We start from the raw sequence: 19,833 nt of genomic DNA on the forward strand, positions 1-19,833 counted from the left end.
AAAACTGTTACTCAATATAACTCCTCTAAAGTTTCGAAATATTTATTTGAAGACTAATGCATTTTCTTTATTACTGGCAAATTTAAACTATTTAAATTTTAAATTACCGGTAAATTTAAACTATATTAACATTAAAATGTAGCTCTAAGAAATGAAAGCAAGTTATATTTTACTTATATTTGTATATTACAAAATGTTCTTAAATAGCTGAATTTTATGAGGTAAACCCTAAATTGTATGTTCTAGACCCAGGAGACAAAGTTGTTCCACTACCTGACCGATGGCACATTAAACAATAAAACCCGTAGAAAGCAGGATGGTGTGACTGTCTCTCCCGCAGCCCGAGGGGACTTCTGCTCTGCAAGGCTGAGTGGGCCTTCATCTCCAGGAGGGCCCGGGGTCCCAGCTGAACCTGCCCCTAAGCCACCACACAGGCCCCCCGGCGGGGCTGCCACGTAAGCAGAGGGGACCGGGGCAGCCACAGCTCGAGGGCAGGAGGCCTCAGCCCCTCACCCCCGTCCCCGTCTACTCTCCCCGCACCCGCCCACGTCGCTCAGGAGGAGAAAGGGGCGCGCTCCTCTCCGCCCCAAGAGGGTGGACCGCGGACGGGCAGGAAGGCGCGCCTCACGCGGCCCGCACCCATCAGGCTGCCGATGACTGCAGTGTGTGAACGGACAGGAGCTTGAGGTTCGGACCGCACTGGAGTAACTCTCGACAACAGAAAGTGACCAGAGCTACCGAATATGCCCAAGGCGTCATTTAAAGGAGGCAAAGAGAGAGCCAACGCAGACAGGGACGTAGGGGGTGACCTGGAGAGGCGGGTCTGCACAGCCTCGCCCACCGTGGGGGTCCTGACTCAGGGGCCCGGGCACCGCCGGCCGGTCGCCTTTTATGCCGGCGCGTCGTCCAGGTCTAACGCAGCCGTCCCTGGTCCAGTCAAAGTTCAACCTTTGATGGAAACTTGATGAGTTCCCAAGAAAAACAATACCAACCTCAGTAGTGACAGTGAGTGCGATCAGCGGGCAAACCTCAATAGCGACAGTGAGTGCGATCAGCAGGCAAACCTCAGTAGTGACAGTGAGTGCGATCAGCGGGCAAACCTCAATAGAGACAGTGAGTGCGATCAGCGGGCAAACCTCAGTAGAGACAGTGAGTGCGATCAGCGGGCAAACCTCAATGGTGACAGTGAGTGCAATCAGCGGGCAAACCTCAATAGCGACAGTGAGTGCGATCAGCGGGCAAACCTCAATGGTGACAGTGAGTGCGATCAGCGGGCAAACCTCAATGGTGACAGTGAGTGCGATCAGCGGGCAAACCTCAGTAGAGACAGTGAGTGCGATCAGCGGGCAAACCTCAGTAGAGACAGTGAGTGCGATCAGCGGGCAAACCTCAATGGTGACAGTGAGTGCGATCAGCGGGCAAACCTCAATAGCGACAGTGAGTGCGATCAGCGGGCAAACCTCAATGGTGACAGTGAGTGCGATCAGCGGGCAAACCTCAGTAGAGACAGTGAGTGCGATCAGCGGGCAAACCTCAATAGAGACAGTGAGTGCGATCAGCGGGCAAAGCTCAGTAGCGACAGTGAGTGCGATCAGCGGGCAAACCTCAGTAGTGACAGTGAGTGCGATCAGCGGGCAAACCTCAATAGAGACAGTGAGTGCGATCAGCGGGCAAACCTCAATAGAGACAGTGAGTGCGATCAGCGGGCAAACCTCAGTAGTGACAGTGAGTGCGATCAGCGGGCAAACCTCAATAGAGACAGTGAGTGCGATCAGCGGGCAAACCTCAGTAGTGACAGTGAGTGTGATCAGCGGGCAAACCTCAGTAGCGACAGTGAGTGTGATCAGCGGGCAAACCTCAGTAGCGACAGTGAGTGTGATCAGCGGGCAAACCTCAGTAGTGACAGTGAGTGCGATCAGCGGGCAAACCTCAGTAGCGACAGTGAGTGCGATCAGCGGGCAAAGCTCAGTAGAGACAGTGAGAGCGATCAGCGGGCAAACCTCAATAGCGACAGTGAGTGCGATCAGCAGGCAAACCTCAGTAGAGACAGTGAGTGCGATCAGCGGGCAAACCTCAGTAGAGACAGTGAGTGCGATCAGCGGGCAAACCTCAATAGCGACAGTGAGTGCGATCAGCAGGCAAACCTCAGTAGTGACAGTGAGTGCGATCAGCGGGCAAAGCTCAGTAGCAACAGTGAGTGCGATCAGCGGGCAAACCTCAACAGTGACAGTGAGTGCGATCAGCGGGCAAACCTCAATAGAGACAGTGAGTGCGATCAGCGGGCAAAGCTCAGTAGCGACAGTGAGTGCGATCAGCGGGCAAACCTCAGTAGCGACAGTGAGTGCGATCAGCGGGCAAACCTCAACAGTGACAGTGATGCGATCAGCGGGCAAACCTCAGTAGAGACAGTGAGTGCGATCAGCGGGCAAAGCTCAGTAGCGACAGTGAGTGCGATCAGCGGGCAAACCTCAGTAGCGACAGTGAGTGCGATCAGCGGGCAAACCTCAACAGTGACAGTGATGCGATCAGCGGGCAAACCTCAGTAGAGACAGTGAGTGCGATCAGCGGGCAAACCTCAATAGAGACAGTGAGTGCGATCAGCGGGCAAACCTCAGTAGAGACAGTGAGTGCGATCAGCGGGCAAAGCTCAGTAGCGACAGTGAGTGCGATCAGCGGGCAAACCTCAGTAGAGACAGTGAGTGCGATCAGCGGGCAAACCTCAATAGAGACAGTGAGTGCGATCAGCGGGCAAACCTCAACAGTGACAGTGAGTGCGATCAGCGGGCAAACCTCAATAGCAACAGTGAGTGTGATCAGCGGGCAAACCTCAATAGCGACAGTGAGTGCGATCAGCGGGCAAACCTCAATAGCGACAGTGAGTGCGATCAGCGGGCAAACCTCAGTAGAGACAGTGAGTGCGATCAGCGGGCAAACCTCAGTAGAGACAGTGAGTGCGATCAGCGGGCAAACCTCAATAGAGACAGTGAGTGCGATCAGCGGGCAAACCTCAGTAGAGACAGTGAGTGCGATCAGCGGGCAAACCTCAATAGAGACAGTGAGTGCGATCAGCGGGCAAACCTCAATAGAGACAGTGAGTGCGATCAGCGAGCAAACCTCAGTAGTGACAGTGAGTGCTATCAGCGAGCGCCTCTGGTTTTCTATGTGCCTCGCCACTTGTCTTTATAGTAACTCAGCCCCAAAACCTGCCAGCATTGTCTTGTCTCCTTCGCGAGGGAGCTTTGTGATGGAGTCTTTGGTGTTTTCCTTTGTCAGTTTTGTTTTTAGCCAAGGCTGTGCCGGGCCTCCGTTGCTGCACGGGCCCCTCTCCAGCTGCGGCGCCTGGGCTTCTCACTGCGGCGCTCCTCCTGCCCTGGAGCTCGGGCGCATGGGTTCGGGGGCTCCCGGCCCCAGAGCACAGGCTCAGTGTCGTGGCCCACAGATTCAGGGGCTCGGGGGCTCCTGGCCCAAGAGCACAGGCTCAGTGTCGTGACCCACAGATTCAGGGGCTCGGGGGCTCCCAGCTCCAGAGCACAGGCTCAGTGTCGTGGCCCACAGATTCAGGGGCTCGGGGGCTCTTGGCCCAAGAGCACAGGCTCAGTGTCGTGGCCCACAGATTCAGGGGCTCGGGGGCTCCCAGCTCCAGAGCACAGGCTCAGTGTCGTGGCCCACAGATTCAGGGGCTCGGGGGCTCCCGGCTCCAGAGCACAGGCTCAGTGTCGTGGCCCACAGATTCAGGGGCTCGGGGGCTCCCGGCTCCAGAGCACAGGCTCAGTGTCGTGGCCCACAGATTCAGGGGCTCGGGGGCTCCCGGCCCCAGAGCACAGGCTCAGTGTCGTGGCCCACAGATTCAGGGGCTCGGGGGCTCCCGGCTCCAGAGCACAGGCTCAGTGTCGTGGCCCACAGATTCAGGGGCTCGGGGGCTCCCGGCCCCAGAGCACAGGCTCAGTGTCGTGGCCCACAGATTCAGGGGCTCGGGGGCTCCTGGCCCAAGAGCACAGGCTCAGTGTCGTGGCCCACAGATTCAGGGGCTCGGGGGCTCCCAGCTCCAGAGCACAGGCTCAGTGTCGTGGCCCACAGATTCAGGGGCTCGGGGGCTCTTGGCCCAAGAGCACAGGCTCAGTGTCGTGGCCCACAGATTCAGGGGCTCGGGGGCTCCCGGCCCCAGAGCACAGGCTCAGTGTCGTGGCCCACAGATTCAGGGGCTCGGGGGCCCGTGGGATCCTCCCAGACCAGAGGCTGGACCCACGTCTCCTGCATTGGCAGGCAGATTCTCATCCACTGGGCCACTGGGGAAGCCCCATGATAAACTTTTTATCTGTATTTTTCTGTGGACTGTTGAACCTAGACCTACAAAAGTCCAGTTGTTACAACGCCACAAAGCCTGGCATTTAAGATGCTGGCTGTTTAATAGGTCCCACGACTGAGAGCCACAGATGCTAACACATCTAAGCCCAAAATTCATCATTTTTTCCCAATTAATTGTATTTCTGTTGTTCTATTGGCCCTGTCATCCAATTAAAGTTACAGTGCTTCACAATATTGCTAAATATTGCATATGTATGAATACACATATGTGTGTACATATATATATATGCTAATTTAGTTGCATATAAAACATAAACATTCAAGAATAAGTTCATAAAAACTACCCTGTTATTTCAGCATTTCAAGTATTTTCCTGAAAACGTCTCATGACCCACGAAAAGTGAGGTGATACTATACTTACCTCAAAATACGTGGCTCTGTCTGTCTGAATGTGTTCTGAAGAATTAAGCATTCCAAGTAGCCCGTTGCTAATGATGTCCATGAGCACAGGAAAGCAATTCAGCCTTTTGGTGTTACAGGCTATTGAAAATCTGGGATCCTAAAGCATAGCAAATATGCATTCTAAGTCCTCAGAAAGCAAATATACAATTTAATGAAAGTGCATGGTAGAAAAGCTTTCAAATTATGGACAACACAGGAAGGCTAAAGCACTAAGTGTCATGAATACTACCATCACTCATATTATTCAATTAATTCCCAATATACTGCAAGGAGTTCAGTATTTTGATCTCTACCAACTGTGACAGCATTAGCTGTGTGACTATTTATGCCTAAACTAAAACAAAATACATCACATGATTTTTAGCAGAAACACTTTGTGGCTCAGCTGGTAAAGAATCTGCCTGCAATGTGGGAGGCTTGGGTTTGATCCCCGGGTTAGGAGGATCCCCTGGAGAAGGGCAAGGCTACCCACTCCAGTATTCTGGCCTGGAGAATTTCATGGAGGGTCGCAAACAGTTGGACACGACAGAGCGACTTTCACTTTAAACTTTAAACACTCACTATAGAACTCCATAATGCAACCTCACTTAAACACAACAGTAGGCTTTGTTTCAGGATGTGACATATTCAGTTTACAAATAAAGAATGTGCAGAATGAATGAACCTCTAAAAATCAGAAACTTCCCGTCTGCTTGCGTCAGACTGGCCTTTCGTGTCAGCTGACGTGCACCGTTCAGGCTGCTCGTCCCTGCCCGTCTTTGACATGCCGGGCGTGAGTCAGAGCCCGGCGTACCTCGCCACCTCCTGTCACGGTGATGGCCCCGTTGTAGGATGACTCATTGGGGCCAATCCTGGTTCCAAAGGTGTCCACTTCTAAAGCGATGTTTTGGTGTCTCAGTGAATGTATGAAGTCATCAATGCTTGACCCTACCGTGCGCGTAAGATCAAAAGAAGCAAAAATGAAGTAAAACACACAAAGGAATATTTTTTAAACACTAAATGATGTCACTCAAAGCATACCATAATAAGGACTCTAAGGATTTCCTTACAAAGCCAGAACCAATGCCGTGGGACTAAAATCCATTCTGGTGTCAAGCAGACGTCAGACTTGCTTTACCTACAGCCGAAGCATTTACTTATCATTTCTGTTTGTGTGCAAACGCTACTTAAAATTAACATTCAAATCCTCGACCATATTAAACGTCCATCTTGGAAGTGTGGAAAATATTTTTTTTCTCCAAAGCTCACAACTGCATAGTACTTAAAAAGTGTTATAGAGAGACCTCACACATCAATCAGTAACCACTTTTCTAAATTCCCTTGAGTTGCTTTGTGCAACATGCTTTAGGCTTTAAGTAAACTTGCAAAATGTGTTTTTAAAAACAAACTCTCCTCCCTTATATTTTTCACTTTGGAATGCATTTCCTGTTTGACCTCACCTACACTTTTCTAAAACATACAGAATTCCTTTTCCCCTCGTGGTTCGTATGGTCTAGGGGAGCCTCTCAACATGAATCAACATTGAACCGGTGTGTCCAGCCGCACATTCACCTGTTCTGTTGATGACCAGTAAGCGGGTCAGCGGGGGTCGAGGTGGTTGACCCGGGGAGAGGAAGTACATGTTCGGAGACAGTCCCCAAGAATAGCTTTCTTGATGTAATCGATAGAACAGATGCTCCAAAAGCTGAGGACCAAAGGTAATGCCAAACAGCAGGAATCTACAAGGAGGAAATGTACAAGAAAACAATTCACCTGTAGCAACTATTGCGGGTTTTTCAGTTCAAGCAGGTAACTGTGAAGATAGAAATAAGTTACAAACACTAGTCAAGCATATGAATGTGCCTCCCCCCGCCCCCGCTCTTTTCTTTTTTCTGACATGAGGTGGCGCGTGTGCATCTGTTCTTGGTGTCTGTGTATCTCTAAACCACCTCCCCCTCCACCCCTGAACACGTCTTTCCAGCTGACGAAGTCAGCTGAGGACGACCCTGAAATCTCTCTCTCCAGCGCCCATTTCTTCATCCTGTTTCAGCCCTGCTTGCCATCTTTTTCTGGAACACCGCAAGCTGGCGTGTCACCAACACCCAGACTTCCTACGGCCTGAACCTCTCCTCCTCCTGTTCCCAATTCCTATAAACGACATTTTCTCATTTGCGCAAGCCTGAGCCTCGGTCTGTGTCTACTTATTTCTCTCCCTTCTGTCCCTTTTCCGAACGGTGACATTTTCTGCTTATCGTGTCATCATCACTGCTTGCCTCCAAAACCTCTCTCCTACTTTTCAAATCTGGACCCGAGTGAGCCCTTTCTGACCTCTTTCAAAGGGCCCCCAGTGTCTCTTCCTGGTCTCCAGTGCCTACTCTTTCCAAATCTTTTTGCACGGTTGTGCAATTAAGTTTCTTGGCATTCTGTTCTAGTTATACCAATTGCCCATTCAAAAATAATAAAAGAACCTCATTAGTTCCTTACTTTGTATAAAGCCCAAACTCCTTAGCTCTATTTAATGTGTTATCAGAATTATTCTTACTCTCTCGTACATCCTGTGCCGCAGGCTGGCAACTAACTCAAATTAAGTCCAATTTTTCCTCTCTCCTCACGTATCTCCACGGCGCAAACTGCCTCCTCTGCCTGCTTTTTCATCCTCCTTTCTTTCCTTAGCTATGTGCTCCATTTTCTTCCACCAAATTCAAATTCTCCCTCATGTAAGATTCTTTTTTTGGGAAGCCCCATTTGGACATCTTTTCTCTTGTATCAGTGCTACAGCTGACGATATTGTCTAACTGTGCACTCTGCTTTTTTTTAAATTGGAGGATAATTGCGTTCCAATGCTATGTCGGTTTCCACTGTACAACGTGAATTGGCAGTACATGTCCACACGCCCCCTCCCCCTCGAGCCTCCGTCTCACCCCCCCCACCGCCCCGCTCCAGGCTGTCGCAGAGCTCCAGGCTGAGCTCCCTGGGCCACGCCGCAGCTTCCCACGAGCTGTCCGTTTTACGCTTGTGGTGTGTATACGTCAGGGCTGATCTCAGTTCATCTCGCCGTCTCCTTCCTCTGCCGCGTCCATGACTCTGTTCTCTATGTGTCTCTATTCCTCCTCTGCAAACAGGTTCATCAGTGCCATCCTTCTAGATTCCATATATGTATATATACATTAATATACGGTACTTGTTTTTCTGTTTTTGACTTCACTATGCATAAAGGATCTAAGTTCATCCACCTCACCAGAACAGACTCAGAGTCATTCCTTTTTATGGCTGAGTGATACTCCATTGTATGTAGGGACCACAGCTTCTTTATGCATTCATCTGTCGATGCACATCTAGGTTGCTTCCCTCTCCTGGCTACTGTTGTGTTATGCTTCTTTAGTGTACTTTTAATCACCCTCCAAAGCCAAATCCCACGTCTGGCTTATTCGATAAGTGTCGGACATTTAGCAGAGTGCTATGCAGGAGTACTCACAAATATTTTTTAATGAATATATGTCCTGGGTAGAGAGAGGACTCTTGCAAGGAGGTATTGCTTTACAAAGGGCCTGGAGCTCTACAGGTAAGTTCTAGGAAATGACTTGAATTCTCTGCTCAAATAAAAACGGGCATAGAGCTACTCTGGGGAAAGAGGCAAGTCCTTAGAACCTAGGGCCTGACTTCAAAGCTCCTGAAAAACTACTTCAACCCTTTGATCAGAACAGATTCTGTGAAAATTAAAAGAAAAATCCCAAACTTTATCTGGTTTAATTACATATCCACCAAAGCAATTAAAATTGATTTCTCTGTGAACTTATGGTTGCTGGGGGGGAGAAGAGGGGAAGGGATGCTTGGTTGTTTGGGATGGACACGGACACACTGCTCTGTTTAAAACGATAACCAGCAAGGACCTGTGTCCAGCACAGGGGCTCTGTCGGTGTTATACGGCAGCCTGGACGGGAGGGGAGCTTGGGGGAGAGTGGACACGTGTGTGCGTGGCTGAGTCCCTTCGCTGCCCGCCTGAGACCATCACAATATTGTTGGCTGGACAGAGGAGCCTGGCTTCCGTCCACGGGGTCACGAAAGAATTGGACACAAGTTAGCGACAGCATGCTCCAGCATAAAATGAAAGTTAAGGAAACACTGGTTTCCGCGTTAAAGAGGCCGTCTGCAGTTGCTGGGACTGCTTCCGTCCCAGTTCCTCTCTCCCGGGTTTGGTGAGAGCACGCTGCTCCTGTGAACCTGAAGCTCGCAGGTACTCACATGGCCAGCAGGGCTCTCTTTTCGCTCTTTAACTTCAGGAGCCGGACTTTCGCCACTGCACAGAGCTGCTGCCTCCAGAGGGCCAGGCCGCCGACCGTGCCGCTCGCCTCGCTGAAGGACGGCGCAACTTGTTCCGGCTCGGCGAGGCTGCCTGGGTCGTCTGTCCTGTCACTCTGTTCCCAAACTCCAGTTCCTACAAAAGATGAAATCAGTCATTTGCGAAGAGCCGCTGCGCTGCGGTTCAGTCGCCCAGTCCTGTCCGACTCTGCGACCCCCTGGACTGCGGCACACCACGTTCCCCTGTCCCTCCCTGTCCCCCGGAGTCTGCTCAAACCCACGTCCATTGACTCAGTGATGCTAACGTGCATTGTTTAGATTTTCCTAGGAGCATCTTTTCAACAATTGTTGTCAGAGGAGAGTCTTGGGCAAAGATGCAAATAATCTAATTCAGGGCACCACTAGAGAAACTGCTAAAGAAACAGGAACATAGCAAAAAAATAAAAATAAAAAGATATAATACAGGAAAAGAAAATAACAACATAATAAAAGGAAATCTTACATTTTCTGGAAAAAAAATAGCTCTATATCTAGAGCTCTAAAGGACTGAATTCATTGTAGAGAACATAATGAACAGAAATCCATATTTAGCCTGGGAGAAATCTATTGCAAGAGATAAACTCTCTTAGTATTTTTGACCAAGGAGAATATGAAAGAATATGAAGAACAGAAGAATATGAAATTTGTTGAGACAATATTTTTAACATAGCCATAGCTGAAAACTAGGTGTGTGAAAATCACTTATTCATGTCTGACTCTTTGTGACCCCAGGACTGTAGCCCGTCAGCCTCCTGTGTTTATGGGATTCTCCAGGCAAGAATACTGGAGTGGGTTGCATTCCCTTCTCCAGCAGATCTTCCCAACCCAGGGATCAAACCTGGGTCCCCTGCATTGCAGCTGGATTCTTTACCATCTGAGCCACAAGGGAAGCCTGAAAACTAGATAAAGTTACCTCTTTTGGAAGAGAAGCCTAGAGAAATTGATCAGCTCTAGATGTTTTGAATGTATGTTCCCTAAAAGTGAATTATACCACTTAAAAAAGTTATCAAGTATATAAAAATGACTTCCCACCTGAGCAATCAAAAAAGAAAAGAAGACAAGAGCATGGTCAAGACTAAAGGCAGTAGATGAAGTTAGATCAGACAAAAGAAACATCTTAGAGCAACTAGAGAAGAAAGGCAGAAAGCTCCGAGGAGGAGCAACTAGACCGACAGCGAATCTTTCACCAGCAACAGTGAAACACTGGAGTGGGTTGCCATTTCCTTCTCAAGGGGATCTTCCTGACCCAGGGATCGAACCCCGGTCTCCTGCATTGCAGGCAGATTCTTTACCACTGAGCCACCAGAGAAGCCTAATAGTGAAATAATATCCTCAAATATGTCAAGAAAATAACTTTCAATTTACAATTCTAATTTTCTTTTATCCATAGCAGTTACATTCAAAAAAACACTATATTGCATATTTATGTCTGCCACATAAAGACCTAGTCTGTACACCACTGTATTTCACAGGCTTAGTAAAATGTCTGGGACAGAATACAGAATCCAAGAGGTGAGACCAGTATTGAGAGAAGAGGGAAGAAAACAAGAAATAGACTTTTCATCTGCTCTAACTTTTTCCAAGATCATATTGAATCATAGCACCTCGAAAATCATAGAACTTTCATCATTCCAAGTGTGTTTTCAGGACAAAATATAGCACAGAATGAGACATTTCAAGTTAAAAAATTATTTATTACCTGATTCATCAATAGCTGATTTTCCTTCTAATTTTAAGAACACTTCATTCAATGTTGTCATGGAAATACCATAATTCTCAATGCCCTGGTTGGAACAGCTTTCAAGATCCCTACAGAGGTCTAAAAATAGGCATAAAAATGTACTAAATTAATATCAGTTGTAATGAGATTGATAATAACTATATTTTTTCAAAGTTGAAAACATTTGTGATAGGACAAATACATTCATCAGAAACAAACCTATGCTATAGACATTCCCTTACTTCTAAGATAAACTATAGAGTGTGTTAATTTCCAGACCTTCTTGGGTATAAAAATCTAGAAATTTCTTGTCTCATGCCTAGACTACTACACATGTGGGGGGTTTTGGGGAAAAAAAAGTATTCTATTTTATTTAATGTGTTTTTTAAAAATGTAATTGCTAGGCTTCCCAGGTGGCTCAGTGGTAAAGAATCCACCTGCAATGCAGGAGACGCAGGTTCCATCCCGGGGTCGGGAAGATCCCCTGGAGGAGGAAACTGCAGCCCACTCCAGCACTCTTGCCTGGGATCCCATGGACAGAGGAGCCTGGTGGGCCACACTCCGTGGGGCTGCAGAAGAGTTGGACACAGCTTAGCACATGTGCACACAAACAATGCAAATATCAAAGGCATGGTGTGTGTTCACATGATCATTGGTTCACTGATTCTAAAATGAATACATTTCATCAACTTTTAGTGCATCTGAAACGAGCATGTGTCATAAATGCGAGGAGGTTGTATTTAAAAGCCAGCATCATTCCTTTCTGTTTCCTCCTTGGTGGCACATTCTGAAACTGAGGGTGTCTGAAACTTGCTGAAATTCCATAGGTGCTACCTGTCAAGTATCTTCCAGGTGCTTGATTTATATTTAACATTTTCAAAATAAATGTAAATGAATTAAAGCTTCATAAAGCCCCTATAAAGTTCGTACTAACATGAACCTCCTTTTACAAATGGTCAAACTGAGGTGGCGTACATTAGTATAGCCTGCCTGGCTGGGCTTTGAATCCAGCCAGTCTGGCCCTGGCGGCCGAGCTTGCCTGGTGCTGTATTTCTCTATTAGCCATGATTGCTGCAGGCTTATTAATTCAAGCATGCAGATTGGCCCCAGGACCTTCCATCAAGAGTTGGCAAGTTCTTGGAATTCAATAAAGTAAACACATTCTTATGGGTTACACTTTGTAATACAATCCAGCTCAGAATGCTTGGGGAATGAAACAGCATATTGGGAAACCAGACAGAAGAGGGGTAAAGGCGATGGCTCTCCAGCCATTCGTGTTTGCAGCAAAGCTCTTGATCTTCTTATAGGCTGATCATAATTACTGTCGAATTGTGAAGATTATAACACTATGCCGCGGTGCTTATGACACCGTCTACCTATAGTGCATGCTCCCTTGGCTCCCATCTGATTCCCCGCCAGGGTTTGCCCAGACCTCTTCCTGCCTGGACCTCCTTCTCAGGCATTCCTGACACAAATTCCCCTAATGCTTCTCACTGTAGCTTGATGTCGCTCTGTATCTCTTGACTGCACACGTTGTAACTTGAAACATAATTAGCATTTTCCTGCTTCAGTGTACTCATAAGTGCTATTGAAATATTAAACAATAAGTCATAAATAATTCACAGTGCCATGTACTTTGAAAGCAGCAGAATATCAACCATCATTCTAAACACCACAGTGATTGTACACAACATTATTACAAACAATTCTGTGGTCTCTTGCATTCTGTTACCTGGAAATTTGTTTGTCCTTTCCAAAGGCAGAATATATGTCAGCTTTTCTTCACTTTGGGCTGTTAATTTGGCATCGGGGACGTGGTGTTTAACAATCGATGTTACACTGTCTGGATCACATGTCTCATTCAGATGCAAACTGATGTTTAAAAACAGTAAGTTAAGGCTGTTCTTATCCAACACCACCTATACAAAGAATCCTAGCATGTGTTTGTCGCTTCATTAATATTTATGAGACAAAACAGTATAATCTAATAGAGGAAGCAAGACTTAAAAATATCCATGTAGCCCAAGCTGTATCATCTACACAACATGCAGAGGGAGAAACATTAAGGGATGCTTCCCTTGAAGCTCAGTCAGTAAAGAATCTGCCTGCAGTGCAGGAGACCCGGGTTCGATCCCTGGGTTGGGAAGATCCCCTGGAGAAGGAAATGGCAACCCACAATAGTATCCTTGCCTGGAAAATCTCATGGACAGAGGAGCCTGGTGGGCTGTAGTCCACGGGATCGCAAAGAGTCGGGCACGACTGAGCGACTGACACTCACAACACTTGAGGATAGGTGAGGAGACTCAAGGTTTGTTATTTGGGAGAAAGATATCCGGCTCCATCCTGACTGGGGTCAGGTGGGGGAATGGCGATTTTGCCTCCATCTGTTCAAAATCTCAACTTTTGAATTCTCTCTTTGCAGTAAAATATGAGTTCTACAAAACAGAGTGGAGGCAGCAGAGAGAAAGAGTGTTAATTTGCTGCAGTCGTTAAGAACACAGTTCTCGTGTCCTGTTGGTCCATGTTCCAGATTTAGGCCTCTGAGCATCTGTTTTCTACTCTGTGATGGGAAATAATACTCAGGTCTCCAAGAATTTTAGGAGACATAGCAAAACACAGTATGTATGGAATCATATAGGTCCTGGCAACGTGTAAACCTCAAAATATGTTAGCTAATTTTATCTTTTCAGGGGGGCAAAATTTATTCAAGTCAAAGTTGGTCCATCTTCTTGATGAGAACATATAAAGTTCTGTATGGAATCATTAGATTTAAGAAACCCTGTTACCCTGTTATTAGTCACATCCACTGGCATTTACCGAAGCTGGGCCTTGCCTGGAGGTCCAGTGGCTAGGACTCCATGCTCCCTCCCAATGTGGGAGCCCAGGTTCCATGCATGGTCAGGGAACTAGACCCCATGTGCAGCAACTAAGACCCGGAGCAGCCAAGTAAATAAGTAAGTATTAAAATTTAAACAAAAAGTCAGAGACGTTATCTGACACTAAAAAGAAAAAGAAACTTACTGAGGTTGTACAATGACAAGGGCGTCGTAATGGACTTTGGTGAGACAAACCTAAAAAAATCAATTGTAGCTAAAAGCATTCTGAGTTTACAAGACCCTGTGTGAATCGCTCTTCAGGATACCAAACAGGGGGAGTGTCGTGCCTTCCCTAAAGGAGCTGGGACATGGCAGAGAGATGAGGCAGCACGCAACAGGAGGAAGGGGGAGGGAAGGGGAGCTCAACCAGCTGAGCAGCTGGTTCCGCCATAGGTATTCATTACAATATTTTTAGCCTTCACTGCAAAGTAGGTATTATTGTTTCGCTTTTTTAACTGAGGATCAAAGAAGTTAATTAAGATGCCTCACTCAACAATTCAAAACAGTGCTTTCAAAGTTGCGGTAAAGAGGGTGCTTATTGTTCAAGACAAGACATTCAGAGAAGACCTTCAAGAGTGGATGAGATGTGAACACAGTTAAAATGCGATGGAGGAAGAATCAGCACACAGGCGTCCCACCTTAAGCAGAGTCAGACTACAGTTTGGGGCCCCCCAGAGGACGGCCCATGTTGGCTTTAGCTGAGGCATTTATTCAACCAGGTCGTGCCCCGAAATCATGGCGGATCGTAAATTAGATCAAGATAAACACTTGAGAGTGAATGATGTGAGATCCATTTAACCCCTAGATAGTGGTTAACCACTATCCAGTCAAAGCTACGGTTCCTCCAGTAGTCATGTACTGATGAGAAATTTGAACCATAAAGGAGGCTGATCACTGAAGAATTGATGCTTTTGATTTGTGTTGTTGGAGAAGACTCTTGAGAGTCCCTTGGACTGCAAGGAGATTCAACCAGTCCATCCTAAAGGAAATCAGTCCTGAATATTCATTGGAAGGACTGACGCTGCAGCTGAAGCTCCAATATTTTGGTCACCTGTTGTGAAGAGCCGACTCATTGGAAAAGACCCTGAAGGCAGGAGAAGTGGGTGACAGAGGATGAAGTGGTTGGATGGCATCACCAACTCAATGGCCATGAGCTTGAGCAAACTCCGGGAGATAGTGAAGGACAGGGAAGCCTGGTGTGCTGTCGCACATGGGGTCACAAAGAGTCAGTCACGAGTTAGTGACTGAGCAACCACAAAACACTTGGAGTGAATAATGTGGGATCCATTTAGCCACTGGGGATGGAATGACTTGAATTACTTTTTAAGAAATATTACACTTTACTGGGAAGTGTAGGGAGTAATTTGCATCACATCTATAATCTCGGTCCAAATTGCAGTGCGGAAGACTGGGTTTGATCCCCGGGTTGGGAAGATCCCCTGGGGGAGGGCACAGCAACCCACTCCAGTGTTCTTGTCTGGAGAACTCCTTGGACAGAGGAGCCTGGTGGGTTACAGTCCACGGGGTCACAAAGAGTTGGACACGACTGAGCGACCAAGCACAGTGTAAATGACATGAGAGTGGGCAGATTATTAAAATTCTTTGACTTGTCAAAGAAGCATAGTAATACCATCTTCCTAAAGTCATTTGGGGAATTAAGTATGATTATATGAGTATTCCACATGTAAATATCTTAGGACGTACCTAAAATTTAGTCCACGCTTAGTAAGTGATAGACATTACTTAATACTGCTAAAAGGAGACAGAAACAAATGACAGGAAAGTGAAGTCAGGGAGAACAGAGAGGAAGCTATTGAAATTGCTACGACTGGCAAAAATAAACATCGGAGACAGGACAAGAGAGAGGCTGGAGTGTCAATAAGTTTCCCTTAGCAAACACTGGGTTGTGAACATATTTTCCAGATACTACTTAAATCTCACTGGTTGTTGTTGTTTAGTCGCTAAGTCATGTCCAACTCTGTGTGACCCCATGGACCGTGGCCCACCAGGCTCCTCTGTCCGTGGGATTCTCAAGGCAAGAACACTGGGGTGGGTTGCCATGCCCTCCTCCAGGGGATCTTCCTGACCCAGGGGGATCCAATCTGCGTCTCCTGCGTTGGAGGCGGGGTCTTTACCACTGAGCCATCAGGGAAACTCACAGACTTGGTGTACTCATTTGTATATTCTCAATGTCTACAATCCCATAAATCACTCATTCTAACTAAGGAGGAGAGCAGCTGTGGTGTTGTTCTAACACAGCTCTCTCGAGATGATCTTACTAATGGAGCAACCTATGTTAACAGGCGCATGGTGATGACCCTGACATTTCCAACACATTCTAACATACAGTAAGGGCGGTACCTTAGATGGTAGCCGATGCCCCATTTCCTCTTCAGGAACAGAGAAGAGCCGGAACACTTCAGCCTTCCGTTGGACATAAACACTTTCCTGTCTAAGTTGGAAGAAAGAAATAAATTGTATTCAGAGATTATTTTTTCACTATTTATTAAAAAAGAACAAATTCATGAACAAACAGTGTATTTTAGGAGCACCACTCACTAATACAGGCACATCCTAATTCTGGCCACAAGTCAGCCACGTTCTTCGACATCTGATAAATCAAGTGATGTGTTAGTTTATTCCTGAGTATATTTAGAAAAACTGTCATACACTAAAAGGATGTTTCCAGCCAACCGATATTCCGAACATACTGGATGTGTGCATGCGTGCTCAGCCGTGTCCAACTCTTTGGGACCCGTGGACTGCAGCCCGCCAGGCTCCTCTGTCCATGGGAGTTCTCCGGTCAAGAATACTGGAGTGGGTTGCCTTTTCCTCCTCCAGGGGATCTTCCCGACCCAGGGATTGAACCCACACCTCTTGCGTCTCTACATTGCAGGCAGACTCTTTAGCACCGAGCCACCTGGGGAGTGCCCTTCACACAGGGCAAATCCGAACACATCGTGGGGAGTATGCTTTGCATGTTACAAGGGGTGAGATGCTTTGCAATAGGGTCCGAATCCTTGCTGGGACAATGCCGTCGGGGATGAAGACACTGGGATCGGCCAGAGGACCGCCCCCCCCCTGGCTCGAGGGGGCCTCATGCTCGGCAGCTGCAGCGGAGCCTCGCTGCACACGGTCCACCCGGGTCCCTAGGCCGTCACGGAGCTACACGAAGGAAACGCGCGGCTCACCAGCCAGGACGTCAGCCTCGTCCATGAACGGCGTGCTGAAGAGGACCACGTGGTCTGACTTCCTCTCTCGCAGGAGGTTCCACACCCGGTGTCTCCAAAGAGGGTCTGCCCCCGCGGTCGGCTCGTCCAATAGCAAAACCTGCACGGCAGGAAAGGCCCTGAAACCGCTTTCCCCGTTTGTGCGGATTCTTTCAAAAAGCGACGTACAGTGAGTCAGGAGATGAGGATGGACCTGTGTACACGCCGGGTGTGAGACGGGCTGCTGGCGGGAAGCTGCTGCGGGAGCTCAGCTCTGCTCCGTGACGGCCTAGAGGGCGGGGGCGGGCGGGGGCGGGCGGGGAGGGAGCCCCCGAGGGAGCGCGTGTGCAGGGCTGCCGGACACAGATGCACAGCGGAGACGACACAGCCTCGGAAAGCAAGGAGGTCTCCATCAATAAGCGCACCCAAAAGTCAGTTAATGAAAAAGAAAGCGAATGAAAAACGAAGAGCGGTGTACGCGAACTGGTGGGCAGCGCGGCTTTGAGCTGCGCGGGCCTGCGTGTCCGCGGATGGTTTTCACTGCACGCCAGCCACACTGCACTCAGTCCAGGCTGGAGGCGTTTGCAGAGGCGGGACCCTGTGTGCTGACGGCTGTCCGGGAGGTTCTACTAGGATTTCCCACTGTGTGGAGGGCCGCCCACCCCCCGCCCCGAACCCTGCATTGTTCAAGACTCAACTGTACTTGTAAAATTATTTAGGAGAAATATTTTAGCACTTAACTCTTCATTGGAACAGTTCTCTGACATTTATCAGTTGCAAATTAAATGGGATCGCACACCACAGTTTCACAACTCTCCACCTGATTTCACTAGTAATTTCAGGTCGACTTACCTGGGGATCTCCTAAAATGGCAATCCCAAATGTTAGTTTCCTCTTTTGTCCACCGCTTAAATTTTGAGCAAGAACATCTTGAATGTTTCCCATGTCCAGATCCTGTAAAACCTGTTGGACCTAACAAAGGATATTGAGTCCAAAGTTAGACTGTTTCTCTTAAGGACACTATCACTCTGCTGTTCATTGCAAAGGGCCTTTTGGACCTTTTGACGATGAATTGTGTAGAAATAACACAGACACATTTAGGATTTTCTAGGTAAGCGGTTCCATTCTCGTGGCTGTGACTGCTAACGTAGGCATCTACCTGTTGCTGCACTTCGTGTGGTTGAATCCCTTTTATCTTAGCAAAGAGCCTGAGGTTTTCTCTCACGGTGAGGAAGCCAAATTGCACGTTGGATTGTGGGCAGACTCCAGCGAGCTTGCTGATGTGTTCTAGGTCAGCCGTTTCTGAAAGTGAGTGATTGTAGATGGTGACGGACCCTGGAAGGGAAACGGTCAGCCTCAGGATAAAGATCCAGGTCTCATGTGAGAGATTTTAAAACCGAAAACAACGGGGGTCAATACTAAAGTCCTTTAAACATTATAACAAAATTATTACAATAATGTGCTCAGATAAAAATAATGTGTTCAAATACAGGCAAGGCATAATATCTGGAATATTTGTTCTTAATAGTGACCGGGACAGTATAACAGTGAGGCACCATGGCTAAATCATCACTAAGTTACATATGAGGCTATTTCATAAGCTTCTATTTTCTCATACTTTCTTTATCCATTTTCCTTTTATCTAAGGGGAGTACTGTACACTCTTGATGAATTAACACTTAATGTTCACCGTACATCCAAGCCCGTTGGATAATAAATAAGTAATAACTTGAAGAACCTTCTAAGATCCTCTCTTAAGTACCTGGGTGTGGCTATTAGCTGATGAAACTGCTTACAGGAGTTTAAGAATGAAACTAGTGAACTGATGAAACGCACAGTGCACTCGCTTGCCCGCGCTCCTGTCGTGGCGTGACTGTCTTCTCACCTGACGTTGGGGCCGACAGTCCGCTGAGTATATTTAACAGCGTGGTTTTCCCAGCTCCGCTGTGACCGAGGATGCCCGTGATCTGGCCTTCGTATACGTCAAATACCAGGCCTGGCATTATTCCAAGAAGAGGACACTCAGAGCCTACGTGGTAACTTTACAGTCTCTGAAATTTTTATAAGTTCTCACAGCCTCTGCATATTTGGCTAGCAATACTCAAGATAAAATGCACCCCCAAATTCATTCCTTTAAAATAGCATTTTCTGGGACTTCCCTGGCAGTTCAGTGGTTAACTCTCCCTTCCAATGTGGGAGGTGTGGGTTCAACCCCAGGTCAAGGAGCTAGGTCCCCACATGACTCCCAGCCAAAAAACCAAAATGTAAGACAGAAGCAATATGTAATAAACTCAAAAAAGGCTTTAAAAATAGTCCACATAAAAAAAATCTTTAAAAAATTAAAACTGCACATTCTATGATACACATTGTATACATGCAGTATTATCACGATATATATTATTATCTGATTAACAATTTTTTTCAATAAAAGCAATCTTGTCATTAAAGATAGGCTGATTATAATAAAGATAGCTTTAGGGTTAATACCATGAGTTGAAAATAAACAGTACCATGCTATCCTGTATCCTTCAAACCCATAAGATATCAGTGGTGCATCCGACTTCCTAAAATTATTATAAGATTTTGAAGTTTACTTGGAAGAAACCATAATGTGTTCAAATAAAGACAATTCATGGTATCTGGAATATCTGTTCTTAATCGTGACTGGGACAGTGTAACAGTGAGGCACCATTGCTAAATCACATCACTAGGTTACGTATGAGGTTATTTCATTACCTTTCAAAGCTTCTACTTTTTCGTGCTTGCCTTTTCCATATGCCTTTTTAAGATTTCTTATCCTGAAAAGAGAGGAAGACGTTTTGAGCAAATGGTAGAGGTGGACAGAGAATTCATGAATCAAGCCATGGAGGCTATCAGGAAGGCTGGAGGTCCTTTTCCTTCACACAGGTCCGCAGATGAACAGAAACATCTCAGCATCTCATCG

The 19,833-nt window shown here is 47.1% G+C and overlaps 1 protein-coding gene across 5 annotated transcripts in view; it reads right to left on the reverse strand.

Annotated features, from left to right (window-relative positions):
* Positions 1 to 19,833, reverse strand: part of ABCA9 (ATP binding cassette subfamily A member 9) — a 58,304-nt gene that overhangs the window by 22,292 nt on the left and 16,179 nt on the right. For all 5 annotated transcript variants that reach the window (XR_010659609.1, XM_065908546.1, XM_065908547.1 and 2 more), the window contains 12 exons: positions 19,626 to 19,687; positions 18,775 to 18,885; positions 18,049 to 18,224; positions 17,742 to 17,861; positions 16,872 to 17,010; positions 16,042 to 16,132; positions 12,537 to 12,676; positions 10,784 to 10,903; positions 8,989 to 9,181; positions 6,319 to 6,485; positions 5,561 to 5,694; positions 4,727 to 4,864 (listed from right to left, as the gene is read on the reverse strand). Coding sequence is in view for 4 of the 5 variants with exons in the window: in XM_065908546.1 (XP_065764618.1) it covers positions 4,727 to 4,864; positions 5,561 to 5,694; positions 6,319 to 6,485; positions 8,989 to 9,181; positions 10,784 to 10,903; positions 12,537 to 12,676; positions 16,042 to 16,132; positions 16,872 to 17,010; positions 17,742 to 17,861; positions 18,049 to 18,224; positions 18,775 to 18,885; positions 19,626 to 19,687 (1,591 nt within the window). In the remaining variant the exon portion in view is untranslated. The remainder of the gene's footprint in view (positions 1 to 4,726; positions 4,865 to 5,560; positions 5,695 to 6,318; positions 6,486 to 8,988; positions 9,182 to 10,783; positions 10,904 to 12,536; positions 12,677 to 16,041; positions 16,133 to 16,871; positions 17,011 to 17,741; positions 17,862 to 18,048; positions 18,225 to 18,774; positions 18,886 to 19,625; positions 19,688 to 19,833) is intronic.

This window comes from Muntiacus reevesi, chromosome 18 (genome assembly GCF_963930625.1).
Source record: "Muntiacus reevesi chromosome 18, mMunRee1.1, whole genome shotgun sequence".
In the NCBI taxonomy this organism is placed as follows: domain Eukaryota; kingdom Metazoa; phylum Chordata; class Mammalia; order Artiodactyla; family Cervidae; genus Muntiacus; species Muntiacus reevesi.